The 20217-nt window shown below is 44.7% G+C and overlaps 1 protein-coding gene and 1 long non-coding RNA gene across 8 annotated transcripts in view; one reads left to right on the top strand and one right to left on the bottom strand.

Moving 5' to 3' along the window:
* LRCH1 (leucine rich repeats and calponin homology domain containing 1) overlaps nucleotides 1-20217 on the bottom strand; it is a 326296-nt gene that overhangs the window by 45728 nt on the left and 260351 nt on the right. For 5 of the 7 annotated variants that reach the window (XM_077297385.1, XM_077297382.1, XM_077297386.1 and 2 more), the window contains one exon: nucleotides 16138-16344. The exons of the other annotated variants lie outside the window; for them this stretch is intronic. In XM_077297385.1, coding sequence (XP_077153500.1) covers nucleotides 16138-16344 — 207 coding nt within the window. Of the gene's footprint in view, nucleotides 1-16137; nucleotides 16345-20217 lie in introns of those variants that run through there. 7 annotated transcript variants of the gene reach the window in all.
* LOC143816690 (uncharacterized) overlaps nucleotides 1-20217 on the top strand; it is a 142495-nt gene that overhangs the window by 46687 nt on the left and 75591 nt on the right. The gene's annotated exons all lie outside the window — the stretch shown is intronic.

Raw genomic sequence — 20217 nt, 5'->3', positions numbered from 1 at the left:
GAGAATTGCCATGGACTTGGTTGGTCCCTTGGTTAAATCAGCCCGGGGCCATCAGTATATATTAGTCATCCTGGACTATGCCACACGCTATCCTGAGGCAATTCCCTTGAGAAATTCTTCCTCGAAGAGTATAGCCCGCGAGTTGGTCCATGTCTTTTCCCGGACAGGTCTGCCGAAGGAGATCCTGACTGACCAGGGGACACCTTTCATGAGCAAGGTGATGAGGGAGTTGTGCAAAGCCCTGAAAATCTCCCAGTTGAGGACCTCGGTGTACCATCCCCAGTCAGATGGTCTTGTTGAGAGATTTAACAAGACACTGAAGAGCATGCTGAGAAAAGCTATAGAGAAAGACGGTAGAGACTGGGATTGCCTCTTACCCTATCTGATGTTTTCCATTCGTGAAGTTCCACAGGCCTACACAGGGTTCTCACCGTTTGAGCTTCTATATGGCCGACATCCGCGAGGACTCCTGGATGTAGCCAAGGAAGCCTGGGAAGCCGAAGCCACGCCCCACAGAAGCGTCATTGAGCATGTGGCCCTGATGCAGCAGAGGATTGCAAAGGTGATGCCTATCGTGAAAGAACACCTCCTCCAGGCACAAGAAGCTCAGGCCAGAATCTACAACCGGTCTGCAAGAGTAAGGCAGTTCAATCCGGGAGACCGAGTTCTTGTGTTAGTTCCGACGGTGGAAAGCAAGTTCTTGGTCAAATGGCAAGGGCCATATGAGGTTGTCGAGAAACTTGGTGAAGTAAATTATAAAATTCACCAACCAGGAAGACGGAAACCATTCCAAGTGTACCATGTCAACCTCATCAAGCCGTGGCAAGATAGAGAGCCGACAGTAACTCCATCGTTGTTAAGCAACCCGTTCTGATGGCCCCAAACTTCAAAAAAGAGTTTATTCTTCAGACAGATGCCTCAGATGTCGGGGTGGGAGCAGTCCTTTCCCAAGAGCTACATGGGGAGGAGCATCCTGTCCTCTATCTGAGTAGAAAGCTGTCCTCATCTGAGAAGAACTACTCAGTCGTGGAAAGTGTTTGGCCATAAAATGGGCGGTGGACACGTTACGGTACTATCTGCTGGGTCGTAAATTCAGATTGATATCTGACCATGCCCCACTAAGATGGATGAGGGAAACAAAGGGTAGAAATGCTAGGGTCACCCATTGGTTCTTAGCCCTGCAGGACTTCAGTTTCCATGTGGAACATAGAGCCGGAAAGCTGCACGGTAATGCGGATGCCCTGTCAAGAATTCCTTGTTTAGTGGGGAAAAGTGCCAAGCCCCACGGCTTTAGGCAGAGGGGGGAGGTATGTAGCATGGCTAAAGGGTGTGTAGTCGACGGCAGGTATGTGCCACATAAGTGCCTTGTTGCTGTAATGTAGCCCGGAGTATTTCTTTATTGTATATAAACATGTATATATATGCCTTACAGGACCTGTGGTGATGTCAGACCACATGGCTAATCATGTGATGGGTTACTGGGTGTGGTTAGCTCTATATAAGACAAGCTAATGTTTAACACAGGGGGATATGTGTGGAGGTGCTAGCCTCCAGTGTGTTAAGGCTCCAGCACTGAGCCTGAAGGAATGGACACTTGCTTTTTCCCTTTTGCCTGAGTTAAAGGCTATTTGTTTTCCTGTTGATGCTAAACTGGTTTATGAAGCAATAAACCTTTGAACTTTTGTTGGAACCTGCCTCCTAAGTGTCAGCCGTTGCACCTGAGTGAGTGAAATCCCTACTATATATATATATATATATATATATATATACATACATCTATTCTATGTGTATATATCTATTCTATACTAACCTGTCAGTGTGATTATACTGTACGCAGCAGATCATTTGTTGGCTTTTAATCTATCTAATATATATAGAAAACACCAAATAATATCCCTTATAGGGTCATGAAGGATAGCATATAACACAACCGAAAAAAGAACCTTCACTCAGAGACCAAATAATTAAAGAATATATGAATATTTATTAAAGACAAACATACACAGAAGTAAAAACATAATGGATGCCACCAGTGCAGAAACAACGGTGGGACCAACACGGGCCTGACCTCAATACAAATATACACAGCAGTGATATAGAACAATAATAATAAAATACAGCCTCAGAAAGTGTGTATAAATACATATATCATAAATAAGTACTATAAAAGTAAATACAATAAAGTGCTGATATGCAAAAGTGCAATGAATATTTACTATGTGCACTAGTGCAGGAAATGCTGCTGCACACAATAGACTCAGAAAATTAAGCAGCTAGGCTGAAATGATCAATAAAACAAACATATTATAAGTGTATATGCGGCACAAGTGTGCCATATAATATATGGGTATAGTTACCAAGAGGATGAGAACCGGGGACCCACCACACCCGACGCGCGTTTCGCACGGAAATGCTTTGTCCAGGGGTCCGTGCGAAACGCGCGTCGGGTGTGGTGGGTCCCCGGTTCTCATCCTCTTGGTAACTATACCCATATATTATATGGCACACTTGTGCCGCATATACACTTATAATATGTTTGTTTTATTGATCATTTCAGCCTAGCTGCTTAATTTTCTGAGTCTATTGTGTGCAGCAGCATTTCCTGCACTAGTGCACATAGTAAATATTCATTGCACTTTTGCATATCAGCACTTTATTGTATTTACTTTTATAGTACTTATTTATGATATATGTATTTATACACACTTTCTGAGGCTGTATTTTATTATTATTGTTCTATATCACTGCTGTGTATATTTGTATTGAGGTCAGGCCCGTGTTGGTCCCACCGTTGTTTCTGCACTGGTGGCATCCATTATGTTTTTACTTCTGTGTATGTTTGTCTTTAATAAATATTCATATATTCTTTAATTATTTGGTCTCTGAGTGAAGGTTCTTTTTTCGGTTGTGTATCTAATATATATATATATATATATATATATATATATATATATATATATATATATATATATATATATACTAGATGGTAGCCCGATTCTAACGCATCGAGTATTCTAGAATATGTATGCAGTTTATTTATGAAGATTTTAGAATAATACATTGAATACCCAGGATTCGGCCGGCCGCGACCAATTAGCGAAGCGTGGTTCAAATCCCGCGCCTGTCGCTGATTGTTCGCGGCCGGCCATGTAGTATATAACAGGCCACGTAGTATATTGCACAGCCACATAGTATATTACACAGCCACGCAGTATATAGCACAGCCACGTAGTATATAGCACAGCCACGTAGTATATAGCACAGCCCACGGAGTATATAGCACAACCACGTAGTATATAACACAGCCCACAGAGTATATAGCACAGCCACGTAGTATATAGCACAGCCCACGGAGCATATAACACAGCTCACATAGTATATAACAGCCCACGCACACAGTATATAACACAGCCCACGTAGTGTATAACACAGCCCACGTAGTGTATAACACAGGCCACGTAGCGTATAACAGGCCACGTAGCGTATAACAGGCCACATAGTGTATAACACAGGCCACGTAGTATATAGCAGCCCACGTAATATATTGCACAGCCCACGTAGTATATTGCACAGCCCACGCAGTACATTGCACAGCCCACGTAGTATATTGCACAGCCCACGTAGTATATAGCAGCCCACGTAGTATATTGCACAGCCCACGTATTATATTGCACAGCCCACGTAGTATATTGCACAGCCCACGTATTATATTGCACAGCCACGTAGTATACTGCACAGCCCACGTATTATATTGCACAGCCCACGTAGTATATTGCACAGCCCACGTAGTATTTTGCACAGTCCACGTAGTATATTGCACAGCCCACGTAGTATATTGCACAGCCCACGTAGTATATTGTACAGCCCACATATTATATTGCACAGCCCATGTAGTATATTGCACAGCCTACGTAGTATATTGCACAGCCTACGTAGTATATTGCACAGTCCACGTAGTATATTGCACAGCCCACATAGTATATAGCACAGCCCACGCAGTATATGTGCTATGTGGGCATCATATCCCTGTTAAAAAAAAAGAATTCAAATAAAAAATAGTTATATACTCACCTTCCGTTGGCCCCGGATCCAAGCGAAGCGGTTACCCACGCTCCTCGCGCGCTCCGGTCCCAAGAGTGCATTGCGGTCTCGTGAGATGATGACGTAATGGTCTCGCGAGACCGCTACGTCATCATTTCGCGATACCTCAATGCACGGAGCGGTCACTGGAGCATCGCGAGGAGCGGAGAAGGCCTGTTCCTGATCCGAGGGGCCGACGGACGGCGAGTATATAACGATTTTTTATTTTTTTTAACATTAGATCTTTTAACTATTGATGCCGTATAGGCAGCATCGATAGTAAAAAGTTGGTCACACAGGGTTAATAGCAGCGGTAACGGAGTGCATTACACTGCGGCATAACGCGGTCTGTTACCGCTGCCATTAACCCTGTGTGAGGGCTGACTGGTGGGGATTATGAAGAGGGCACTGACTGCGGGGAGGAAGGAGCGGCCATTTTGCCGCCGGACTGTGCCCGTCGCTGATTGGTCGTGGCCGTTTTGCCGTGACCAATCAGATTTCCATGACAGACAGAGGCCGCGACCAATGAATATCCGTGACAGACAGACAGAAAGACAGACAGACGGAAGTGACCCTTAGACAATTATATAGTAGATATATACACACAGTATGTGTGTGTTTTGAAGAACATTTAGTTTGAAAACGATGTGTAAATGACATAGAAAATTGATGTATGTAAATGCTCATGTTAAAATTGCATTGCAATCAGATAGCAATCGCAATGCATTCTGATGTACCGTATATACTCGAGTATAAGCCGACCCGAGTATAAGCCGAGACCCCTAATTTTGCCACAAAAAACTGGGAAAACTTAATGACTTGAGTATAAGACTAGGGTGGAAAATGCAGCAGCTACTGGTAAATTTCAAAAATAAAATACCGTATATACTCGAGTATAAGCCGAGATTTTCAGCCCAAATTTTTGGGCTGAAAGTGCCCCTCTCGGCTTATACTCGAGTCACGGTCGGCGGCAGGGTCAGCGGGTGAGGGGGAGAGAGGACTGTCGCATACTCACCTAGTCCCGGCGCTCCTGGCGCTCCCCCTGCCTGTCCCACGGTCTTCGGTGCCGCAGCTCTTCCCCTGTTCAGCGGTCACGTGGGACCGCTCATTAAAGTTATGAATATGGACTCCACTCCCATAGGGGTGGAGCCGCATATTCATTTCTCTAATGAGCGGTGCCAGTGACCGCTGACAGAGGAAGAGCTGCGGCACCCGAAGACAGTGTGACAGGCAGGGGGAGCGTCAGGAGCGCCGGGGCTAGGTGAGTATTTTATATTCACCTGTCCACGTTCCACCCGCCGGGCGCCGCTCTGTCTTCCCGTCCTCTTGCTCTGACTGTTCAGGTCAGAGGGCGCGATGACGTACTAGTGTGCGCGCCGCCCTCTGCCTGAACAGTCAGTGCGGAGAGACGCCGAGACGGGACGCTGAGGAGCTGCGGGCAGCAAGAGAGGTGAGTATGTGTTTTTTTTTTTATTGCAGCAGCAGCGTTATATATGGCACAGCTTTAAATGGAGCATCTATGGGGCCATAATGAACGCTATAGAGCATATACGGCACAGCTTTATAAGGAGCATCTATGGGGCAATAATGAACGGTGCAGAGCATTCTATATGGCACAGCTTTATAAGGAGCATCTATGGGGCAATAATGAACGGTGCAGAGCATTGTATATGTGGCACAGCTTTATATGGAGCATCTATGGGGCAATAATGAACGGTGCAGAGCATATATGGCACAGCTTTAAATGGAGCATCTATGGGGCCATAATGAACGCTATAGAGCATATATGGCACAGCTTTATAAGGAGCATCTATGGGGCAATAATGAACGTGATAGAGCATTATATAATGCACAGCTTTAAATGGAGCATCTATGGGGCCATAATGAACGGTGCAGAGCATTGTATATGGGGCACAGCTTTATATGGAGCATCTATGGGGCCATAATGAACGGTGCAGAGCATTCTATATGGCACAACTTTATAAGGAGCATCTATGGGGCCATAATGAACGGTGCAGAGCATTCTATATGGCACAGCTATATATGGATCATCTATGGGGCAATAAACAACGGTATGGAGCATTATATATGGCACAGCTTTATATGGAACCTCCTTTGGGGCAATAATGAACGGTATGGAGCATCTATTTTTATTTTTGAAATTCACCGGTAGCTGCTGTATTTTCCACCCTAGGCTTATACTCGAGTCAATAAGTTTTCCCAGTTTTTTGTGGCAAAATTAGGGGGGTCGGCTTATACTCGGGTCGGCTTATACTCGAGTATATACGGTAGATAATAATAATAATAATTTTTATTTATATAGCGCCAACATATTCCGCAGCACTTTACAATTAAGCGAGGACATGTACAAACAATAAATTCGGTACGAGTTAAGACAATTTAAACAGTGACATTAGGAGTGAGGTCCCTGCTCGCAAGCTTACAATCTACAAGGAAATGGGGGGGGGACAATAAGTGAAAAGTGATTGTTATTTCAGGTCTGGCAATTATAATAAATAGGGATTTTCATACAAAGCTGCATGATCCGGTCATCAGCCCGTGTGTTTAAGTGCAATAGTCAAGTATCAAGTGCAGTTATCATGTGCATGGAGGGTGTGGAGACAGATGAATAGTAGGGTGCAGATTCAGAGTAATATTTGGAAGGAGGGAACAGGGCAAAGTTAGTTTACTGAGTAGTTGATGTGGTAGGCTTGTTTGAAGAGATGGGTTTTCAAAGCGCGCTTGAATAGGTCGGGGCTAGGTATCAGTCTGAACATCTGGGGAAGTGCATTACAGAGAGCTGGCACAGCACGAGAGAAGTCTTGGAGACGGCAGGTGCGAGGTTCGGATTACAGGGGATGTTAGTCTTAGGTCATTTGTAGAACGGAGGGCACGTGTAGGGCGATAGACAGAGATGAGAGAGGAGATATAAGGCGGTGCAGGATTGTGGAGAGCTTTGTGGGTGAGAGAGATGAGTTTATACTGGACCCTGTAGCGAGTGGGTAGCCAGTGTAATGACTGGCACAAGATGGAGGCATCGGTGAAGCGGCTGGACAGAAACATGACTCTGGCTGCAGCATTCAAGATGGATTGGAGAGGAGAAAGTTTGGTAAGAGGGAGACCGATTAGAAGAGAGTTGCAGTAGTCCAGACGAGAATGAATAAGAGCGACAGTAAGAGTCTTAGCAGTTTCAATGGTGAGAAAAGGTCGGATTCTGGAGATATTTTTAAGATGCAGGTGACAAGAGCAAGTGAGTGATCGGATATAGGGAGTAAAGGAAAGTTCGGTGTCGAATATGACCCCAAGACAGCGGGCATGCTGCTTGGGAGTTATGGTTGAACCTTCCAGGGCAATTTCGATGTTGGGTAGAGTGATGTTAGTAGAAGGGAGAAACACAAGAAGTTCCGTTTTGGAGAGATTTAGTTTCAGGTAGAGGGAGGACATGATATTAGAGACAGCAGACAGAGAATCCTTGGTATTTTCAATTAAGGTAGGGGTGATGTCGGGGGAAGAAGTGTATAATTGGGTGTCATCAGCATAGAGATGATACTGGAACCCAAATCTGCTGATTGTTTGTCCAATAGGGGCCGTGTAAAGAGAGAAGAGGAGGGGGCCTAGGACTGAGCCTTGCGGAACCCCAAAAGGGGACGAGGAGAGGAAGAGGAGCTGGCAAAAGATACAGTGAAGGAGCGGTCAGAGAGGTAGGAAGAGAACCAGGAGAGGGCTGTGTCCTTGAGGCCTATAGAGCGGAGCATAGTGAGGAGGAGCTGGTGATCCACAGTGTGAAATGCGGCAGAAAGTTCCAGGAGAATCAGCAGAGAGCAATGACCTTTGGATTTAGCTGTTATTAGATCATTAGAGACTTTAGTGAGGGCAGTTTCAGTGGAGTGTAAAGAGCGGAAACTAGATTGTAAGGGGTCGAGAAGAGAGTTATCCAAGAGATAGCAGATTAGACGGGAGTAGACAAAGCGTTCCAGGAGTTTAGAGATGAAGGAAAGCTTAGAGACAGGTCTGTAGTTAGCAGTGCAGTTCTGGTCCAGGGATGGCTTTTTAAGTAAAGGGGTTATGATGGCATGTTTAAATGAGGAGGGAAAGATATAAAAGAGAGAGGTTAAATATTTTAATCAGGTGAGTGGTGACCACTGGTGAGAGAGACTGCAGGATATGTGAAGGAATGGGGTCGCTGTTGCAGGTTGTAGGCCGAGCAGAAGCGAGGAGCTTGGAAACTTCGTCTTCTGAAACAGGCTCAAAGATGTCTAGTGAGCTTGAGGTGCAGGGAAGGGGATCCAGGCAATGAGGAGATTGCGCTGAGATATCCTGATTGGTATAGATACCAATAAAAGTAAAATTAATTGAGACATCAGTAGGTTAAGTGTTTTTCAATATCCATATTGAATCAGTAGCCCCATATAATGCTCCATACAGTTCATGATGGGCCCCATAAGACCTGGGTCTCAGCCTGTTTCACCCTTTAACTTTGGTGCTGGTTTGGCAGTGTGGAGGCCAGATCTGAAAATGTCCGCACAGGACCTGATCGGCTTTTACCTACGCTTGCCTTTCGCGGCACCAAGGGAGTGATTCTGATATGCTCCAGGTACAGCTTGCATGTTATGGTATGTTATTTAATGTGGTCTTTCCTTTTTTTTTTTTTTTCTCACTCTTAATACATGTAGGAGGCCGTAATGGCACAATGTATATAAAATACGTAGAGTAGGACTACCCCATTATGAGAATGCCGTGAAGTGGCGGGGTAGCTCAAAGAATTGATCAATTGTTTGCTAAATGTCTCATATTTGAAATACAGATAGAATTTAGTATGTGCATGTGCACCTTATGTATTGTGTCCTAACCTTAAGCAGTGCTGGCTTCTCCCTTTTTTTTGCCCATAAGATGCTCCATACCAAATACGCCCCATATAATGCTCCGTACAGTTCATGATGGGCCCCATAAGATGCTCCATATTAAAATATGCCACATATAATGCTGCACAAATGTTGATTATGGCCCCATAAGATGCTCCATACAGACATTTGCCCCATATAATGCTCCACAAATGCTGATTATGGCCCCATAAAATTCTCCATAGACACATTTGCCCCGTATAATGCTCCACAAATGCTGATTATGGCCCCATAAGATGCTCCATACAGATATTTGCCCCATATAATGCTGCACATGACCCCATAAGATGCTCCATACAGATATTTGCCCCATATAATGCTGCACATGGCCCCATACAGACATTTGCCCCATACAATGCTGTTGCTGCGATAAAAAAAAAAAAAAAAAAAGACATACTCACCTCTCAGGCCCCCGATACTTGCTATATTCACCTGCTCCCCATTCCACTGCCGCCTGCCGCCACGTCTTCCCCATCCTCTGCACTGACTGTTCAGGCAGTGGGCGGCACGCACACTAATCACGTCACCGCGCCCTCTGACCTGAGCGTTAGTGCCGAGGAAGGGGAAAATGCAGCTGCGTCCGGCAGCGGTGGAAAGGGGAGCAGGTGAATATCGCGCACTGCGTTATACTCACCTGCTCCTGGCGCGGTGTCCCTGGTTCCCCGGCACCTTCTTCCTGTATTGAGCGGTCACATGGTACCGCTCATTACAGTAATGAATATGCGGCTCCACCCCTATGGGAGTGGAGTCGGGTCCATATTCATTAGGGCTGTCCCACACGTCCAGATAATTCCGGTACCGGAATAAATCGGTACCGGAGTTATCCGTGTCCGTGTGCCTGGGAACTCACGTAGGCCATACGTGCGGCACACGTGTGCCGCCCGTATGGCGAGTGGGTACCACACGGAGCGTGTGGTACCCACGCGTGTGGTACCCTGCATCGCGCTGAAGCCACGATTCATATGTTCCCTGCAGCAGCGTTTGCTGCAGAGAAAATATGAATAACAGTGTTTAAAATAAAGATCTATGTGTCCGCCGCCCTCCCACCCCCTGTGCGCCCCCCCGCTGCTCTGAAAATACTTACCCGCCTCCCTCGCTGCTTCCTGCTCTGGCCGCGGCTTCTAGTGTATGCGGTCACGTGGGGCCGATCATTTACAGTCATGAATATGTGGCTCCACCTCCCATAGGGGCGGAGCCGACTATTCATGATTGTAAATGAGCGGCCCCACGTGACCGCATACAGTAGGAGGCGCGGGGCAGAGAGGAAGGAGTGACAGCCAACGTGGGAGCGGGTGAGTATTTTCAGGACAGCGGGGGGGCGCACAGGGGGTGGGGGGCGGCGGACACATAGATCTTTATTTTAAACACTATTATTCATATTTTCTCTGCAGCAAACGCTGCTGCAGGGAACATATGAATCGCGGATTCAGCACCACGTGGGGGGGACAGCGCTTACTGTAGCGCTGTCTCCTGCACGCACACGGACCCCAGACGGAGAACGTCCGTGTGAGGTCCGTGTTTTACACGGACCCATTGACTCTATTGGGTCCGTATAATACGTGCGCTCCCACGAACACTGACATGTCTCCGTGTTTGGCACACGGAGACACGGTCCGCAAAAAATCAATGACATCTGAACAGATGCATTGATTTTTATGGGTCTACGTGTGTCAGTGTCTCCGGTACGTGAGGAAACTGTCACCTCACGTACCGGAGCCACTGACGTGTGAAACCGGCCTTACTGTAATGAGCGGTACCATGTGACCGCTCAATACAGGAAGAAGCTGCCGGCGCCGGGGAACCAGGGACACCGCGCCAAGAGCAGGTGAGTATTATTACACAGCTGCCGCTCCCCCTCCCCTGCCGACCCCTGGGTATGACTCGAGTATAAGCCGAGAGGGGTAATTTCAGCCTAAAAAAATGGGCTGAATTTCTCGGCTTATACTCGAGTATATACGGTAAATCGGATGCTAGGTGTGAAAAATTGGATAGTACTCGCATAAAAAATGCATTACACTTGTCCGACTCTCCTGCACCAAAAGCAGACCGATTTTAAAATCGCTAGTGTCTCCAGCCTTAACCTTATCTTCCATAGATAAAATTATACATTTTATTTCAGAGGAATAGGTTAAAAATAGCAATAATTTAGTTGAAAATGATGACAGTCTGTATATTCCATACCTATAGCTGGTAGCACAGAAAGTGATGTTATCTTTCTCCCAAATGATCTTGCCATTTTCTTCTTATGGATGAATAGTGATCATAGCATTATTTCCCGTGTAAGTAGTCAGAAACATCTGAATCCCTCTTGCAGTGTATTAGGGCGGCCATGCATTGCTCGTAGCGAGGGATTCAGATGTTTACTTCATTTACATCATTGAAGGCTATATATGCTAATTAGGGGGTCTCTGTAACATTTAGTGCAAATACTGTGTTCTAGACATTTATTCAAGAACATTATGAAAATTAGAATGACAAAATCTGCAAGTATGGCACTAGTCTGCGGCATGCACAGAGTATCAATGACCAGCATGGAAGTGCGATTATGGTTGCCAGACACATACAGCATGCTACCATGCCCATCCTCTGCAGCAGCTGAATGCAGCTCATGCCGTGCCAAAGCCACAACAAGCACAGGAGATCATTGGCGTTTTACATGGCTTCCACCTCTATTCATGTTTACTTGTTGATTAAAAAAACCCTGATGTACGGTGTAAGAGTAAGGCAAATGCAAGGTAACATGTACATCAGTGATGGCGAACCTATGACACGCGTGTCAGTGCTGACACGCGTAGTCATTTTCAGTGACACGCCGGCCGCCGGCCGCGGCCCCATAGAAATTGCTTCTTTCCCAGGGTCTGAAGGAGAGGAAACTCTCCTTCAGGCCCTGGGAACCATATTAATGTGTAAAATAAAGAATTAAAATAAAAAATATAGCTATACTCACCTCTCCGACGCAGCCTTGACCTCACCGAGGGAACCGGCAGCGTTGTTTGCTTAAAAATTGCGCTTTTCCTTCCTTACGTGAAGTCCCGCCCATGTGACCACGACGCGACCAATCACAAGCCAGAACGTGATTTTAAAATCCTGAAGGACCTAAAATTACGTCACGGCTTGCTGTGATTGGTCGCGTCGCGGCCACATGGGCGGCGCGCGACCAATCACAAGCCGGGACTTCACGTAAGGAAGGAAAAGCGCGATTTTTAAGCAAACAACGCTGCCGGTTCCCTCGGTGAGGTCCAGGCTGCGTCGGAGAGGTGAGTATAGCAATATTTTTTATTTTAATTCTTTATTTTACACATTAATGTTGTTTCGATACCGATACCCGATACCACAAAAGTATCGGATCTCGGTATCGGAATTCCGATACAGCAAATATCGGCCGATACCCGATACTTGCGGTATCGGAATGCTCAACAATGGCATCCGATCCGATTTTTTATCGGATCGGATGCCATGCAGGAGGTCTGTGGGTCCAAACAACAGAGCTCCGGTGCAGAGCGTCTAGGCCTGGGACTTCCGGTAGGCCAGGCGCAGCTCCCGGAAGTCCCAGGCCTCTGCGTCGGATCTGTGTTGTTTGGGCGACATTGCGCTGCTCCCTGCTGCGCCGACCAGAAGTCCCAGGCTGCACTTCTGAGGCCTGAGGAGATGGCTGTCTGGAGGCCCTGTGATAGCTGTCTGGAGGCCCTGTGATTGCTGTCTGGAGGCCCTGTGATTGCTGTCTGGAGGCCCTGTGATTGCTGTCTGGAGGCCCTGTGATTGCTGTCTGGAGGCCCTGTGATTGCTGTCTGGAGGCCCTGTGATTGCTGTCTGGAGGCCCTGTGATTGCTGTCTGGAGGCCCTGTGATTGCTGTCTGGAGGCCCTGTGATTGCTGTCTGGAGGCCCTGTGATTGCTGTCTGGAGGCCCTGTGATTGCTGTCTGCAGGCCCTGTGACTACTACAGCAACCATCATCCAGTGAACTGTGGGGTGTCATTGGCCATTACTGAGATAAGTGAGAGGGAGGCATCAGTGATGGCGAACCTGTGGCAGTCCAGCTGTTGCAAAACTACAATTCCCATCATGGCTGGCCATTCAAAGCAAAGGCTTTGGCTGTGAAGACATGATGGGAATTGTAGTTTTGCAACAGCTGGAGTGCCACAGGTTCGCCATCACTGGAAGAATTCCCCCTCCCCCTCACTTATCTTAGTTCACGGCACCCCACACAAGTTAAATAATAGCAAGACCAACAAAAGAAACCAACTGACAGATGAACAAAGAAGTCACTAAGCAGGTAAGTTAATTCTAATTATACATATTTGTTATTTAAACTATACATGTCGCAAAATTATGGTTTTTTATCAAGGTGACACACCACCCAAGTTATGCTCGGTTTTTTGGCGAATTTTGACACACCAAGCTCAAAAGGTTGCCCATCACTGATGTACATTAACTACTGCATTCTCCTTTAGCTCTATAGTGTCAGACTGGGGTGCCAATGGCCCACCAGTAACATCAACTCCAAGGCCACACTTTTCAGCTACATATAAATATCACTTTATCCTCATTCACAAATTTCTATCGCAATAAAATGGGTTGATTTTTGAATAAAAAAAAGAGGCTGCCTTTGTCTATACATAGCGAATCAAGTGTATTGTGTCATGTACTGCTCATATAAGAGGGTGTTGGCCTACTTTGGAGGATTCTCCTGTTCTCCTGTGGGCCAGTCAAAGCTTGACTTGAATAATGCCAAGGATAGATGTTTATTACTATTGTCTCTGTATTATGGATGATCACAGGTTGCAGATTTGCAGTGGATTTTCTGTTTAGACTTGACTAGGTGCAGATGAGCGCACTTTTTATTTTCCTAGAAATTGGATCAATTATGCCAATGACACTGTGATCCAACTCTGATCACAGTGTTCCATTCTCTCGGATGAGGAGAAGATGAAGAAAAAAAAATGTCTCCATCTTCTGATTTCTAGAACCAGAAAAGATGATCAGGTTTTAAATACATCAGATAGGGATTCTATACATTAGTTAGGACTGCTCTATAAGGGTATACCTTGACGATTTGGTGGAGCAGCTTAGTATACATTTTTTTGCAAAAAAACGTATCAACTAAATACCCTGTTTTCTTTACATCTTTTGACTAGCACTTGCTGATTACTGTGATTTTTTTACAACAGAGTATTTTTGACCTCACTGTGCTCTTTTGTGTCTTCAAGTTTTCTGGTGGTGTGAACAGGTTCCTACAGACTTGTTCAATGTGCAAGTGGCCCATGTGTTTCTGGTTCTATAATTGTTCTCTTGTTTCTACAAGATTGGGGAGTCCACCACTCCTCTGTGGGTCATTTGCATTTAAGCTGTTCCATCCTGCATGTCCACATGGATAGTCCTTCTCTGAACCCTGCTTATACAGGTACTATACAGATTATCAGGTTTTATATACATCAGATAGGGATTCTATACATTAGTTAGGACTGCTCTATAAGGGTAGACCTTGACGATTTGGTGGAGCAGCTTAGTATACATTTTTTTGCAAAAAAACGTATCAACTAAATACCCTGTTTTCTTTACATCTTTTGACTAGCACTTGCTGATTACTGTGATTTTTTTACAACAGAGTATTTTTGACCTCACTGTGCTCTTTTGTATCTTCTGATTTCTGTCAGTCCATGGAAATCGGACTGCTCTCTGATGTGATCGGAGTGCAGTTCGACGTTTCAAACGCACTCATTGACTTGCATGGCCGAGTACGATCCAAATATCGGATCAAACTACGGACATGCTGTGATTTTTTTTTTTAAAAGAAAAATCGGACATGTGCACAGCTCCATTGAATAACATTGGTCCAGGTGCGATCTGATGTTTTGTTGGATAACACTCTGACCCATAACATGGTCATGAGCATGAGCCCTTTGGCTGCTGGAAAATCTGCAACAGATTACAGTAGCACCAAGCGCTGCACATAATTTCTGAGCAGAAAACTGACCTATGCCATTCTTTGTGCTTTTTACAGTGGATTTCATCCACAGGGTGAAATCTGAAACAAACTTGGCAACACAAATTGCATATTTTTTTCTAACTTGTGTGAACATACCCTTAAAGTTTGCAGGGGTTTTTTTTTATTAGATTGAGATAATGAAAGCAAAAAGCAATTTTTGATGTCCACAAAATGCTCATTAATGTGAAATTAAATAAAACAAACAAACAAAAGTATAATTTTACTAAGGTCGGAATTACATTAGCATATAGCATCTGATGGAAGATGCTAATGACACTCAGCTCAAATTCAGCTGCGAGCGTGCACTAAGTGTCAGTGCACTGTGACCCGACCTCTCGCATGCGAGAATTGGATCACAAGTGGGGAGAAGCAGGAGAGATTAATGTCTCCTTCTTCTCCATTGCCTGTTGGACTGCACTTGGATGACATGCAAATGCAGTCCAATGTTTTGTACACACCCAATGACTTGAATGGGTGAGCGGCCAATCCCAACATTTTTTCTCATGCCGAATCGGCTTGACAAAAAATTTGGAGACCTACTCAGACCTCAATGAAGAACACTGGTCAGAGTGCAATGCAAGATATTGTCCCATTGGGCTCCTCCGTATTATATGCCAGTGTGAGCGAGCCTTAACTGTGATAACAATTTTTACATATCAATTTCCCATATGTGAACCTGCGAAAGGGACTATCCCCTATATATCCATTCCAAAAATGTGAAACATCTCTTACTCTGGTCTGATAGAGGTGCATGTGCGGTAGAAAACTACATGATCACTATATGGATTCAATGCTGTAGTTTTCATAAAAGAAATCAACAGAAAATTTGTGTCATAACCACAAAAAAAGTGGTATCCGATGGGGCATGGTGCAGAGCGGAAGCCAGTGTAAAGGGATGTTATAAATTCTCATTCTCCACCATGTAACATCTGGCCATTGCTTTTTCCTAAGATAAAATGTAAAATTCCAAAGAGCCTAAAATGTAAACTAAACTGTTCCTAGTTGCCTTTAACCTCACAGACATTGTGACAGTCAACACATACACTGTGGAGCAGCTAGAAAAACCATTGAAGCCACAGAAAGTGCCTTAAAAGCAGAAGCTAAAGGAGAATAAGATGTGTACCTTCAAAGATCCAGAGCTAGGGTTGCAAGTGTGCGCATGCAAGGAGGTTATGCCGACACTGCATTCCAATGATAGCTTAGATACATCAATACAAAAAAGAGCATGTGCAAGAGAAAAAAGCCTATCAGGTCCCAGGAGGATAAGAAAGGAGATGAAGGTGGGATTTTCTCTCCCACGACCAGAAGGGCATCGACTGTCTTTTGAGTGTGCCGAATATTCAATTGCAGGATGTCATTTGGAGAGCAGAGGTCAGCCTATCCGAAGGGCAGCCATCAGAACAGAAGAAAACAGTGGACAAACATTAAAAAGACAACACAGATAGAGAATTGAATTAAGTATACAATATCCTGGGGGCTAAGATTATAGAAAGTCTGCTACACTTGTTTCCACAACAGCAGAAGCCTCTAAGCCAGTAAATTACTAGAGCACAAATGATTAAATAGGGGCCCACAGGCAAGTCTATATGTGTGTGCCAAGTACATACAAAACTGCCGAAGTACGCTCATGAGTTTCTGCGAATACCGGACACTGGTGGGTGGCGATGCTGACAAAATAACACTTTGCAACACAATAAAGAGCGGCATAAATGAAATGCACAGCAATAAGCGCAATGACGGCACATGGGCGGGGATGAAATGACAGAATGGATAGATTATTTGCGTTTTACAATCCCAGCCCTCCCAGCTAAATTAATGATTCATTACATTTTTAATATATAAGCATTAGACGCAGATACCTGTATCAGTCGTGGGCTGCAGACACATGTAATACTAAACTACAGCTTAACGGGGGCATGTCAACACGACAACCCTTCACAATATGCTTTGTACTGGCACCACTGTATCAGCAGAGACTTGTAGCTTCCCAGAGACAGGAAAACTAATTGCCAGGGGTTCATGATGCCGGTCCATGCATGAACACCTCCGCCCCCCCCCCCCATTAGACATCTAGGAGCAATAACATTCCCTCCAGATCATGCCTAAAACTAACCAAGGTATGTTATGCCCAAGGACAAAAAGCAAATCGGAGTAAGGCCGGAGTCACACTAACGTAGAATATAGCCAAGTGCTATGCGAGAAAACATTGCATAGCACTCGGACCAGTGTTGATCTATGGGGCATCTCACGTGCAGTCCTGAAGGCCCCAACGCGCGTTTCGCGTCTTGCTTCTTCCAGGGGAATGTATGCAAGACGCGAAACGCGTGTTGGGGCCTTCAGGACTGCACGCACAGGTTATGTATTGCATCCATACTCCTATATCATTTATATGCGCATAATATGGGGCATAGTGTGGCTATTAGCCCCTTATGCACAGCTTTGTTCAGAGTACTGTTAACTATGTGATGGCAGCTATGTGAGAGAGTTTACAGAGCACTTTAGCACTTTACTTTAATGGTAGCTATTCCTATATATCGGTTCATACATATTATAGTGAGGTGATAGTGTTCCCTATTTTTTAGGACACTGTGCCATTTGCCTTATACTGATTCCTATTAGTATACAGTACTCTGTTCATTTTCTTACTTATAAATATTTATTTCTGTGCATTATGATACTATTTTTGGAGATTTAGTATGGTTGCTGTGCATGGCCTTGTGCCTGCAGTTATATTTTGCATGTGTGTCTCTCAGAGGACGGTATAAAATGTGTGTTACTTTTATGATTATTTGTCTTGTGTGCACTTAACATTAACTTAAAATTTGTTGTTCTTTAAGTACTTATGACATATGCTTCCAGTGTTCTCTTGTTGGTTTGAAATATACAAAATATACAATTAGTACAGTGTGTGTAGCTTACTGTACATATATTTAATTAATAAAAGATTATTTATCTGAAAAAAATGTCGTGGGCTCCCAAGTAATGTTCGTAGCCAGCAGAGGAAAAGCCGATGGCTGTGGGCCGATGTTTATAGACTGGGAAAGTTGTAATACCCATGGAGCTTCACAGGATATTAATATCAGCTCACAACTGTATACTAAGCCTTTACTGGCTATTAAAGTGGGGGACCCTAAAAAAATGACATAGGGCCCCCCTATAACTAATAACCAGCAAAGGTTATGCAGACAGCTTTGGGCTGATATTAATAGCCTAGGAAGGGGCCATGGATACTGGCTCCCCCAAGCTAAAAACATCAGGTCTCCGCCACCCCAGAAAAGCGCATCTCTAAGATGTGCCAATTCTGGCTCTTAGCCTCGCTCTTCCCACTTGCCTTGTAACTGTGGCAAGTGGGATGATAGTTGGGGGGTTGATGTCACCTTTCTATTGTCAGGTGATATCAAGCCCTGAGGTTAGTAATGGAGAGGCATCAATAAGACGCCCCCATTACTAACCCTATAGTCACATTGTATGAAAACACAGACACCCAGAATTAATAATAATAATCTTTAATTTTATATAGCGATAACATATTCTGCAGAGCTTTACAGTTTGCACACATTATCATTGTTACAATCATTGCTGTCCCCGATGGGGCTCCCAATCTAAATCCCCTATCAGTACGTCTTTGGATTGTGGGAGGAGTACCCGGAAGAAACCTAAGCAAACACGGGGAGAACATACAAACTCCTTGCAGATGTTGTCTTTGGTGGGATTTGAACCCAGGACTCCAGCGCTGCAAGGCTGCAGTGCTTACCACTGAGCCACTGTGCTGCCCATGATCAGAACTAAGTCCTTTTATTGAAAGTATGACAAAAACTGTATTTAACTGTATTTTCATACATATTGTATTTTCATACAATGTGACTATGGGTTAGTAATGGGGGTCTCTTATTGACACCTCTCCATTATTAACCTCGGGGCTTGATGTCACCTGACAATATTCATCACCCTTCCTCAGATATGCTGCTAATCCATTTGTCCCACGACTGGTCTAAATCTGCTACCTCTCGATGATAGGCTGCATGGTTGGATGATGCAACCATACAGCATTTCATCCAGCAGAAACATTGAGCACCATGTTCTCAGTATTGTCCTGTGAACTCCTATTACCTATCTGACAGCACCACGAGCGTGAGAAAGTTCTCCTGCTCGCGGTGCCGTCAGACAGGTCCTGCAAGTTCACAGCCAATGAACTCACTTCACCTAACTGACGTCAGCCGGAGCACGGTGGGAAATTTTCCCACGACACTTGGGCTGACGTCAGAAAGGTCAAGTGAGTTCATTGGCTGTGAAGTTGCAGGACCTGTCTGAAGGCACTCCGAGCAGGAGAACTTTCTAACGCTCGCGGTGACCTCAGACATGGAATAGGAGTTCACAGGGAGACACTGAGAACATGTTGCTCAGTGTTTCTTCTGGATGACAGGCTATATTGATCACATCATGCAGAAGGTTATCTGGAGATAACAGAGTTAAACCCGTCGTGGGGCAAATGGACTAGCAGCATCTCTGCGGAAAGGTGAGGAATATTGTTATTTTTTTATTTTTAGCTCTTTTGCAGATGACAAGGGCATCAGTGGAATGGGTGAGGTAGAAAGTATGGTTTAATTGAGATTTATTAAAGGAGTCTGTGTCATTCTTTCAATTAAAGGACTTTATTCTGGGTGTCTGTATTTTCATACAATGTAACTTTGGGGTTAGTAATGGGGGGTCTCTTATTGACGCCTCTCCATTATTAACCTCGGGGCTTGATGTCACCTGACAATACAAAGGTGACATCAGCCCCCCAACTATCACCCCACTTGCCACCACTAAAGGGGAAGTGGGAAAAGCAAGGCTAAGTGCCAGAATTGGCAGATCTTAGGGATGTGCCTTTTCTGGGGCAGCTGAGACCTGATATTTTTAGCCTGGGGGCAGTATACAAGGCCCCTTCTTAGGCTATTAATATCAGCCCAAAGCTGTCTGCATAGACTTTGCTGGTTATTAATTATAGGAGGACCCTACGTCATTTTTTTAGGGTCCTCCATTTTAATAGCCAGTAAAAGCTACAGTTGTGCTCAAAAGTTTACATACCCCGGCAGAATTTTTGCTTTCTTGGCCTTTTTTCAGAGAATATGAATGATAACACCAAAAGCTTTTCTCCACTCATGGTTATTGGTTGGGTGAAGCCATTCATTGTCAAACTACTGTGTTTTCTCTTTTTAAATCATAATAACAAACCAAAACATCCAAATGACTGTGATCAAAAGTTCA

Source organism: Ranitomeya variabilis, chromosome 3, assembly GCF_051348905.1.
Source record: "Ranitomeya variabilis isolate aRanVar5 chromosome 3, aRanVar5.hap1, whole genome shotgun sequence".
Lineage (NCBI taxonomy): Eukaryota > Metazoa > Chordata > Amphibia > Anura > Dendrobatidae > Ranitomeya > Ranitomeya variabilis.
This window is presented reverse-complemented; position numbering and strand designations above follow the sequence as displayed.